The 12,163-nt window shown below is 33.7% G+C and overlaps 1 protein-coding gene across 10 annotated transcripts in view; it reads right to left on the reverse strand.

Annotated features, from left to right (window-relative positions):
• The window catches only part of CNKSR2 (connector enhancer of kinase suppressor of Ras 2), a 333,138-nt gene that overhangs the window by 126,139 nt on the left and 194,836 nt on the right, over nucleotides 1-12,163 (reverse strand). For 5 of the 10 annotated variants that reach the window (XM_078146630.1, XM_078146627.1, XM_078146628.1 and 2 more), the window contains 2 exons: nucleotides 6,963-7,096; nucleotides 1,460-1,546 (listed from right to left, as the gene is read on the reverse strand). In XM_078146630.1, the coding sequence (XP_078002756.1) occupies nucleotides 1,460-1,546; nucleotides 6,963-7,096 (221 nt within the window). The remainder of the gene's footprint in view (nucleotides 1-1,459; nucleotides 1,547-6,962; nucleotides 7,097-12,163) is intronic. The other 5 variants (XM_078146629.1, XM_020989906.2, XM_020989905.2 and 2 more) reach the window with 1 other exon arrangement.

The raw sequence follows: 12,163 nt of genomic DNA on the forward strand, positions 1-12,163 counted from the left end.
GTAATGAATCCCAAACACTGACATGAGTGAATGACACAAGGATGAGATGGTGACATTTCATATTATAAAGTTTGAGAGCTAAAAACATGTCTAAATATGTTTTGAATGGTAAAAAGAGGTTGTTGAAATCAGCTGTTTAAATTAATTCTTATTATACTACATATATAGGAAGTTTGTTTAATGCTCAAATCTGAGGCCACATCAAGATTACAGAAATCTTCAGATATGTAGTTAGGGAGGTCTACTGACCCAGTACATATCAATACTGCCCAGGTTTGGGGAAAAAAAAACTTCTTGGCACCATTTAGGTCCAATACAACTGTGAGCCATTATTTTTAATAAATAGGAATTTGCTCTGCCTTTTTAGGTCTTTCAGATTAATCAAGAAAAGTTCTTGAATCTTAGAAGTATCAGAAAGCACAGATAATTATTTTATTTATTTTCCTTACCATGAATCTTGGGCAAACTGCTATGTATCTCCCACATAGCTCTCATTTAGAGAGTACTAATATTTCAACTGACTTTAAGTGTTCATAAAAAAAAATTCTCTACATTCAGGCATTTGCTTATCTATAGATGAGCATATAAATTCCACTACATGGCTCAAGAACTCAATTTCACTAGTAACCAGTTTGGGGTTGATGCAGCTAGGCAAGAGTTCAAGTGAAATTGACCTGGAGATTATAGTGGTTTGCAAGTCCTATAAGAGTTGTTTATCTGTGTGGCAGCCATAAAGCTAATGTGATTGTAGTTTATATTAGCAATAAAAGTCTAATTTCAATAGCAAGAGAAGTGATGGTCCCACTGTACTTTTCCCTGGTCACACCACATATTGAGTATTGCATTCAATTTTGATGATCATTTTGGAATGAATTATTTTAAAAAGGTGGGATTGATTCAGAGAAGGGTGGCTATGATAACGAAGGAATTTGAAGCTATGAAATACAAGGATCAGCTGAAGGAAATGGGATTATCTAACTTAACAGAAACGTAGACTTAGGGAAGGTATGCTATTTCATATATTTGAAAGAATTTCATGTGCAAAAATGATTAGATTCATTCTTCTGGATTCCAAGGGATATAACTAAGATCAATCACTGGAGGATTCAGGAAGATTTAATTCAATATAGAGAAGAATTTCTTAACAATCAGAGAAGTCTATGGAATGGTCTATGATGGGGTGTCATCATTGCAGGTTTTTGAAAAGAGACTGAACATGACAATTCGGGGAGGGATACTGTAAAGGGTGGTAGAATTCCCCCTCTACAATTTGGGGTCAGGCAGTATTAGATGACCTTTTAGGGCCCTCCTCACTCTTAGATTCTATGATTCAGACTTTAATATCCCTACATGCACAGCTGAATCAAATGGAACTGAAAGGTATGTTATAGCTAACTCACAACATCTTAATTCTATAACCACATTATGTGGAAGAAATCAAATAATTATGATCTACTACCTGTCTAATAAGAAGGAAGACCATGAACCATGGTTGTTTCCATCTTGAGATGGTTCATCATAAATTGATTCAAGGAGAGTGGAAAAACTACAAAAAAAGTAAAAAGGAAGAAGCTCAGATCGTCAGGGAACCTTAACTGTCAATTAAATTGCAGGCTCATTCTTTGTTTTCTAGACACCTCCCATTTTTCTTCTGTCCAGCTGGTCTAGAGCAAACCATGATGACAATAGTACTTCAGTTACACTCTCTCTCTCTCTCTCTCTCTCTCTCTCTCTCTCTCTCTCTCTCTCTCTCTCTCTCTCTCTCTCTCTCTCTCTCTCTCTATCGTCACTCTTTTAATGCATTAGTGACAACAGTATTCTAGCTCTACTTCTTCATCATTTAACAATAGAAACAGAAGAAATAAGACAACAGTAATTAAATTCACAGTTGTCCAAATATGAATCACGCATGTTTCAAATGGTATCATGAACAAGGAATTTGGCAATGACCAAAGTCATGCATTTTATTTTTATGCTTACATGAATTTGCATGTAGGCATAAAGTATAAATAGAATGGGAAAATTGCATTTTATGATTCTAGAAATATGCTTTATAATCCAGGTCATCATGAATGAGTCAAATGTTTGCCATTTAAGAGAAACCAAAACAACACAAATGTGCTTATCTTTTCCTGGGATAAATGTTAGAAGCACAGCAGTCACACCAAAATGATTCCACCTAACCTGGATTACAAATGTGTTTCTCCAATTCATTTTTATCCGAGGACTATGATAACTTTAATTTCTTTTAATACTGAATTTTAAAAACCTTTATATCTTATCAAAGGTGGTGAATATCCATTTTGGAGAGAAGTATGTTATTTTAAGGAATTCTACTAATGTATGGATCCATATGATCCATATGATCCCCCTGGCTAGTTCTTGATATTTTTCATGAGAAATGCCTCACACTGTACTCTCACTATGAATATTATTCCATTCTCACTCATAGCTTCATCACCTCCATACAACCTAGCAGTATCAACTCATGTTTTCATTGGTTAGAAATATCTCCTATCTAATAAGGAAGTATACAGAAAGCCCACTTTGTTGCTACCTGGGAAGAACGGGGCAAAATAAGAAAAATTCTGTCACATTAGAAAGGGATTGATTTTTTTTACACAGATTCGTTTTATTTAGTGCTGATTACTTAATTCCTTAGAATTATTCATTTGGCGAATATGGGCTCTGTAAATTATCATTCCTAGTTTCAGTTAAAGCTAAGAAAAACAAACAAGAAAAGATAATCCACTTCAAATTTGAATCACACACTTTCATTATTCCTTATTGTACAATGTTCTACAACATCTAATGCCTTTTCATGAAATAAAAAATGAAATTAATGTTTCAAATGGGCATAAATGTTCATGTACACTTGACTTCAATGTGAAATTATATATCTAGGTACCAAAATATAGAAATGATAGGCTTTTAGCTCAGAATGGAATGTACTTACTTTGGGCGGCTAAAGATGTATGTGTGTGTATATATATGCATATGTATACATATATGTACATATATGTATATATGTACATCTCTTTCTATATATATATTTGCAAAATTCCATACGTGTGTGTGTGTGTATTTGTATGGAATTTAGCAAATTTTAATTCAAGGGAGAAAACAGGAAACATAAAAAAATGAGAAACTGAGCATGCGTAGTTGCCAAGGTATTAGATACTATAGTGAGAAGCCACTACAATATTTGGAAGAATGATAGTAGAGATGGTCACAAATTAAAAGAAGAAAGAAATTCAAAATAGGAGCCAGGATAGTACCCATGGCTTTAGATGTTTATATGAAAATTCCCAAAATGTGGATAACAAATGATTTACACTCAAAGATCCAAATGCAAGGAAGCAAATTTGACCTCACAGTCATCACTAAGACATGGCGAGATAGAACTCAGTCCTACAATGTGAACTGGAAGGCTATACTTTATTGAAGAACAGAATAAAGAGATGGTACTTGCAGAATAGTATTGTACCTTAGGAAGCTATATTCATGTGAGGGAATACATGAATCTGAAGGAGGAAGTATGGCAGAAAATATAAATCAGTGGAAGATAAAAAAGGTAATATTGTTATTATAACATCTTACAATTCCTTTGGTCTAAAGGAAACACACACTCACACACACTTACTTCAGAAAACAGAATACAAGTCTAGAATGGAGACATTATATAGTAAAGATGAGGGATATTGATAATCTGGACATTTGGAGCTCTTCATCAAAAGTAGAATAATGAATAGATTCTTAGCCTGCTTCGATGATATTTTATCCTTTCAAAGATGGACAAAGGAACAAGTAGACATTTTATTCAAACCTTGAACTTGCTATCAAGGAGAAACTGGTTGCTGAAGCAGAAAAGATAAGAACTTTAGAATGACATCTCCATTTTGGAATTCAGGAGAGAGTAGAAGAAAGCTAAGAAGAGTCTAACATGTACCTTAGTTTTTGGACAGCAAATTAAAAGGTTTCTGAGGAACAATACTTGGTATCCTACAGACTAAAATTCTATAGAGGAAGTCTTCTTTAGAAGAATATGATGTTCAAGAAATTCTAAAGATGAAAACAAAAGCAATTCTGTTTAGAAAGAAAAGGGAGAGCAATTGAAAAAGATCACTGTGAAAACAGATGAAATTCATTGGCCAACATAACAACGGATGGATAAAAGAAGTGTGGCATTGTCCTGTAAGAATGATAAGTGCTAATGTTTAGCATGAGCTGAGTTTGATGAAGGGTGCTTTGGACAAAAAAGGAGGCTTTATTAAGTTAGATGAGAAGGTTATTTTTATTAAGCTACTTAGTTATCAAAAAAAGAAATTAAAGAAGGAATAGAGCTACTGATTAGTGGGTAGTTGATAATGGACAAAGAGAAGCCACAATAATTTAGATCTCATTTGTATTGGAAAGAACAGAACAAAAATGGTGTTAGTAGGAAGATGAAGCCACCTTATTTGTAGTGATGAGTTCTACTCTGTTCTAGAACTACATTCTGGGGAACCAAAATAACTGGGAGAATCATTGTTGGGTAACTGTCAATGATTTCTGAAAGATCCTAGAGGATGGAAGAAGTACCATCACATCTAAGAAGGCCAAACTCCTGATTTTCAGGAGAAAAAGGGAAGCTAACAGATTCTTCAAACTACACACAATGGATTTGACTTCGATGACTCAAAGAATTGTAAACATATCAAATTGTTGACCTGTAAATATTGATAAAGGGAAATGATAATTACTAAGAGTCAGTATAGCTTTATCATGAAAAGGTAATGCCAGACAACTTCTTTATGGACAGGTTACTTGACTATAAATCAGAGAAATGCTGTATAAAGATTACCTAGATTTCAGCAAAGTATCCAACAAAGTGTTTCATGTTATCCTTTTGGACAAGATGGAGAGATGTGGCACAATTGTATAGATTCAAAAATGGTTGAATGACCGAACCCAAAGAATAACCATTAATGGTTCATTGTCAACTTCGAAGGAACATCATGGTAGAGTTTCCCAGGAATTTGTCCTTGCCCTTGCATTATTTAACATTTCTATCACTGACATGGATGAAGTTATGTTTAATTAATACATAGATGATAGGAAGCTGGTAGAGTAAAGCTGGCTTTTTCTATGACAGTCAGGAGCAAAAATAAAAGACTTTGGTAGGATAGAATGGACCAACATAATAAGATAAAATTCAACATAGGTAAATGTTAAGCTATACATTTAGGTAAAAACTTAGTTCACATGATTATGGTCCATGTGAAAAAGATTCTATAATTGTTCTACCTCAATTTGAGTTAACAATGAGACATAATAGCAAAAATGCTAAAGTAATTTAAGATTGCATTAAGAAAATCAGTGTCTAGGATATAGGAAAACATAGTCCCAAATCAGGTCAGTACTGCAATGTTCAATTTTGGGTGACACATTTAAAGAAAGATATTGACAAACAAGAGTAACTAGCATGGTTATGGGACCAAAGACCATGATATATGAGAGCTGGGTAATGGGACTTTGGAATATTTTGTTAGAAGAAGAGAAAACACAAAGGGATAGGGGGACAGATAACTGTCCTATAATATTTGTAATGTTACATTGTGGAAGAGATATTTGCCTTATTTTGATCAGCCGCACAGGGCAAAATTGGGATCAATGGGTAGAAAGTACAGAGATTTGGGTTAGATATAAGGAAAAACTTTCTAACAATCAGAGCTATCCAAAAATGGAATAGGCTGACTCAAGAGGTAATGGCTTATATTTTAATGCAAGTTTTCAAGGGAAGTCTAGATGATCATTTGGGGAGGATGTATACATGATAATTGAATAAGTGTGGCTTAAGAAAACAGCCACTAAGGTCTCTTTCCATTCTGATATTCAGTGATTTTGTAAAGAAAGTTATTGAGTCTAGTCAATAGTGTTAAATTCCCAAGTCACTGATGCCCATGTTTAATCTTACAAATAAAGAATTAGAATATGTTCCAGATGTAACAGAGTCTCAAAATTAAGTGAATTCAAAGGGAATATTATAATAATAGATGTCTACTGAATTTAGCAATGTAATACCAAAATATTAAATATAGTCACTTATAGAATGTACTATTAACACATACACACATCAAACATCCCTGATGTATCCAGGTATAACAAGTCAAAGAATACAGAGACTTAATTTACTGTATGACATGTCAACTCATATATACTGGAAACATTAAGTATTAGATTTATCATTTGAAAAAAAAAGATTTGAAATCATTGCCTGATTGAGTTTTTGAGGTGCTATAGAGCTAATTTTTAAAAATGGAAGCAAATTCTTGCAACTGCTGTCAATTATTCCCATTCAGTATTAAGCCTTCCCTGTGTTTTCTGCACTGCAGCATTCCACCAGGTTGAATATCAGAATGCTTCAGGACAGAATGGATCACAGCAGAAAAGCTACACTCTTCCAGACATGTCAGGAATTTGAAGCAGGAGTCTGGAAGTGAAATGGAGGAAAGATCTGTTGGTTTAGAAAATACATTTAAAAATCAATGCTATTGTGCTCTAACCTCACTTTATTTAAGTCTTTCTACCTATCAAAAGGCAATAGAAATTTTAGATGTATAAAGGTAAGAAAATTCAAATGCCTATGTCCCACAGCCTCTCTTCCACAAATATACATGAGGTTATAAATGTTCTCTATTACATTTTTAAAAAAAGCCTTCAAAATAATTTAGGAGTCTGGAGCATTCTGGCCATGGAGCTTGGATTATTATTGTTATGTGTCACAGATACATGTCAATATCGTGAGTGGGATGCAAGAATGTTCTAGAATCTTTTTATATTGTTCTAGAATCTGTTTATATTGTTTATATTGGGAGGAAAGCATTCAAGGGAAAGAATCCTAGCAAAGACTCGTGCTTGTTCCTAAGTGGCTGATGTGAGTCAGAGGCTGCATAACAAAGCACAGTATCTCAGTTCTATACCTGGGGATGTAGGGTTCTGCTGGAGGAGGGGGTATGTAGAGGTCCTGAAGAGCGGAGCTGTCCCTTTTAGTGGGTGTGCTGATGGTGCTGGAAGGCGTGGCAACACTGCTTGTAGGACTTCTAGGTATAAGAGGCTGGTTAAAATGAAAAAGAAAATACATACACACACAACAACAACACACAACAACAACAACAACATGGTTATAATTTAAATATCATCTAATGTGTTCACTTTTAAACAGAAAATTAGTTTGGCATTCAAAAAGAGAAAAGAGAAATAGTTACTTTTATGCTTCTGAATTGACTGAAAAAAAATTCATGTTACTTAGGTTACACAAATTCTTTGGAACTCTTAAATTCATAGAAATTGAGTTTCCTTCTTTTATTCTTCCTGTGGTATCAGAATGGGACTGAGTATTTAGAAGGTAGCGACAACATACAATGTTTCATTATTCTACAGCAAGTGGTAAGTAATTGAGACTCTTATAGTCCCTTCTACCCTTTGGGAAGAGAAGAAATTTAAAAAAATATGTAAAATGATTCCAAATTCATTCACATGAGGATTAATGGATCATAAAAGTGTTGCATTTCTGTGTTTTCAAGAGACAAACCACTACAGCCCGTAGTTAGATCAAATGTTGATGATCAAATAAATTATTGGAAAATACAACAAAGATTATTGGTAGTGAGGCTGGGAAATTCAGTCTTTATTCCTTAGTTGTTATCATCAACTACCATCCACTTCAAGGTCAATTTATGGCCTGGCTTTGAAGTTATGGCATCAATGTGATGTACATCACTCATCTCCCAGAGAAGGCATGTTTATCACCATTTCACATAGTCTAGATAGAATTAGCTGCATTTCCAAGGATCTCTCTCTCCTTGTCTGCATCACAGCATTAAAAAAAGTCAGTCTGTTATATAAAATAAAGGGAAAGTTTGTATAACCTTAAGGAGTAATTCATCAAGATATTGTTATGTAAGTTAATGATGCGCATGATTCCTGACTTCCCAGAAGGACTGTTAAGTATGTGAAACATGAATATGTGATTCAAGAAAGCAATCTGTAGAGACACTTATTAACACACTAATCATTTTTGAGTTTGTAGCAATGGTTAATAAATCTACCATTACCCTAAACACCTGTAAAATTATATTTCGAGCAAAAGTATTTGCACATACACTGTCTGGTGTTAACTGCCCTGGCTACCTGAATTTTAAAATAAGTATTTGTAAAATAATAGTGCAACAAAACCACAAAACTCATGATTACAAAGCCAATTACCATTTCACTCTTACTTCAGTCTAGATGAAAATTATTTTGCACAATTACTGTAGAGATTTTTACTTCTGTTTCTTTAATATGTTCCTTGAACATAGAGACATTTAAATAACTAGGCCCAACTGCAAAGTGAAATGTGATATTCATTCATTCACTAGGCATTCACCCTATTTCATGATTTGGTTTATGATTCTATCATTTTCCATTACATGGCCTGTCTGAAGAGGAGTCTGAAATCACAAACTCTGATGAATAGAGGATGAAGTTTCCATCTATGCAGAATGGTTATAAAGAAAAAAATACCCAGAAAGAATAAAAGTAAAATTCCCTCTCTCTCTCTCTCTCTCTCTCTCTCTCTCTCTCTCTCTCTCTCTCTCACTCTCCCGCTCTTCCCCCCCCTTTTTTTTGGTTATACAATATATCTGTGGATAAGATGCAAAGCAACATTCATCAAAAGCTAGGCAGAAGAGTAATAAAAATTATGGTAAGTTCATGTGTACAGTGAAGGCAGTTTTTTATCTTTCAAATTTCATGAAAATGGGATTCTGCATGAAAGAAATTCTAACATTTCCACAAGTGCTTCAAATGAGATCCTGTGAATTTTGGACAAGGTGGAATGTGCAGTTGTAAAGGTCATCTAAATATCCAAGTTTACCCGATAAAAGATGCTACATTTGAATTGAAAGTGCCAAGTCATGCCACTATAGTATAGGCCTGGGGCATTTTAACTTCAGGAATCTCAAAGAAAGGGCATGCAGTTCATACTGAATATCTCAAAGAACAGCTCACAGCAAAATGACTGTGGTTTCATATCTGCTTTCACATTTACCAAGAGAAGTTGAATCAAGAAAAATACAATAACTGATGACTTTTAATACCCCAAGTCCATTTCTACATTCAAATCAAAAGTGCATGTAATACTAATTTATCATGTAGAAAAACCAATATTGTTTCTAGCACTTTAGTGGATATGGGGTAGTATTCCCCATGTTATAGAATAGGATGATATGAGATAATGCTTCCTGAAGGTGTCCAAAATGAGACCTCAATTCTTTAAGTTCTTTCAATACTCTTATTTCAAATCTGTATGATGGAACAGGTCATATTTTACCTTCCTTATATATCATAGAGACCTTGAAACGCAAAACTAAAATGGAATATGATTGAGAAAGAAGTATACGGGGAAAGTAATTATTCCTTTTTGTATGTGGCCAGTGTGGGAATTTGTTTTATATACTGTGCTTAGGTGATACAAGATTCTTCCTTCCTTCCTTCCTTTCTCTCTCTCTCTCTCTCTCTCTCTCTCTCTCTCTCTCTCTCTCTCACTCTCTCTCCCCTTCCTTCTTTACTTTTTTTCCCTTTCTTGCTTTTCAGGGGGTGGGGAGAAGGTGGCAGCAAGAAAAGAAATACTCAACTGAAAAAAAGTGTGTAGGATATTGGGAGTAATTAATTCTAAAGCTAAGATCTAAGAATTTTAACTTTCTATGACCTCATTTCTTCCCTCCATTCCCCTTTAATGCAAGGATTCCCTTTCTGGGCCACCTAGTAAAACTTTTTTTTTAAATCATTTATAGATGGTGGTCTATAAGCTTAAGAGGTTTAGTGACTTACATGTGTGAAAGATTCTAAAACACTGAAATTAGGTGTAAGAGAGAGCACCAGAAAAATAATGATTCTCATTAGATTGCTACCAAGTAAACATAGTGTTGTCATCCCAAGATATTTAAGCATTATTTTTTTGCCAAAGTGTTCAAAATTATAATTTATCTGAATTATTATTTTAATGTGTGCTTTGTCATGCCGTAGATATTACTTGCTAATCCTATCACGCAATGTTGTCTGTGAATTTTTATGTTGGGAATTCCAGTAATTCCTATATGAACCATTGCTTTGATTATTCTGACTGAATTGACCACTTGGTCCAATTAATTCATTAAAACAATGGAAAAAAGTGAGTCAGTTCAATTGTTTGACTAAACTGATCAATTATTTCACTGAATTAACTAATTTTCTCAAGTAAATTGAACTAGTTTTCCATGTAGAAATACATAATTCTTCTTTACATTTTGAGGAAAAGAACAATTAATCAGAAACTGCGAAGAATAATTACCATCTTGTAGGTTATATTTCTTACCATATAATAATATTTTGATACCAATTTTTATGGTAGTAGGTGCAAGATCTAAGTGCTTTTATTTAAAAGATGTATTTACTATCATCTGAGATTTAAATTATATATTTGCACCATTGTATACAGCAATATGAATGTATATCTGTCTATTTCTACCTAAGTATATACTTGTACCATTGAAGCAAATAAAATGGATATGGAAAATCATTAGGGCTTTAACACAATGAAGTACTTCAATCATATATAAATGACTAGTAAATTTGTGATTATATACAAAAAGAGCATTTTAATATTATTCCCCAAAATTGATAATTATTCATGATAATACATAATTCCCTCATCATTGTGAAGTTATAGAAAGAAATACTTAGGGATAGTGCTTTATCAGAAATAAGTCATTTTACAAATTGAGAAATATTAATATTTGTTAAGCACACTTCATCATAATACCAAACCAAACATTATTTTCAAGAATCAAAACCCTTTGAGCTTAGTTTTAGTTGGTCAGTGGAGAGTTGAAGTACAAAATAGGTAGTATTTAGTATGTTCAGATTGGTGGGAAAGGAAAAATAGCTACTTAAATGGCAATATAAAAGAATCATGGCTGGATAATTAAATACCATTTTGAAAATATGAACATTTCTCTAGTACTTTTAAAACTGCACAACTTATGAAGGAGAAGGAAATGAAGTCAATAAAAGCACACAAAAGGCAACATGTTTCAAACAACATAGCCAGATGGTGTAAATATTGATTATTCAAAATCTTATTTAAACATACAAGTTGAAAACAAAGCAAGTAAACAACAACAACAACAACAAAAACTGAGAGTGAATGGTGCAATCTTAACCAAAATAATTATATGAAAAAATTTTCTAGCTCAAATAAGTGGCATATTCCTTAAACACAATGCCTCTTTTATTTTGTGGAAATCCACACAATGAATACAACATGTCGTATTCAAATGTCCTCAGCAGAGCTAACTAGTCCTTTCAGTGTTTGACTCAGTTTTTTTCTTTTATTTTGTTTGATATCAGTTAGGATCATAGATTTAGAGCTAGAAAGGAGCTTAGAGGTCATCTAGTTTAACACTCTCATTTTACAGATGAGGAGACTGAGTCTGAGTGAAGTTAAATGACTTGCCCACCAAGGTCACAGTAGTAAGTGGTAGATCTGGGATTTTAACTGAAGGTCTCTGAACCAAAACCTAGGGCTCTTCTACAATTTTATACTGCCCCTGCAGGTTTATATTTGATTCGGCAGTAAAAATTTTTTTCTGTTTACCTGATTTAGTTTTTGTAATCATTGCAGATTTTATTTTCTTGTTTTCTCATTACATAATGCAACAGAGAAACTTGGTGGGACCTGGGAAGATATATTATAACTTTCTTCTTTACAAACACCAGTCACTCTTGCTTCCTTCAAAATCATGCAGATTCTATTTGTGTCATGCTCTGATATCTTTTATGCCACCTGAGAAGAACAGCACCCAATAAATTTAAGTTATTTGTTGAGAGAGAAACTAAATCCAGATTAAAAAATGCTTCAATTTCTTCCCTGAGTTCAGCTGAGGGGAAATCACCTAGCCCCAGTCACCTATACTCCTTAGGTCCTGTCCTGCACATTTAGCTGAAGTCAAACTTGTCATCGGAGAAACAATGAATGAGAAATAAGACAATAGAGTGTAAGATGAGAGATTCCTCAGGGATAATCTATGGAGGTGGGATATGTCACCTGAAAATAAGACAATATTTCTTTCCAAAGAGTGCACTATGAGATTTGATGAAA

This window comes from Phascolarctos cinereus, unplaced genomic scaffold (genome assembly GCF_003287225.1).
Source record: "Phascolarctos cinereus isolate Bilbo 61053 unplaced genomic scaffold, phaCin_HiC Scaffold_726;HRSCAF=1367, whole genome shotgun sequence".
NCBI lineage: Eukaryota > Metazoa > Chordata > Mammalia > Diprotodontia > Phascolarctidae > Phascolarctos > Phascolarctos cinereus.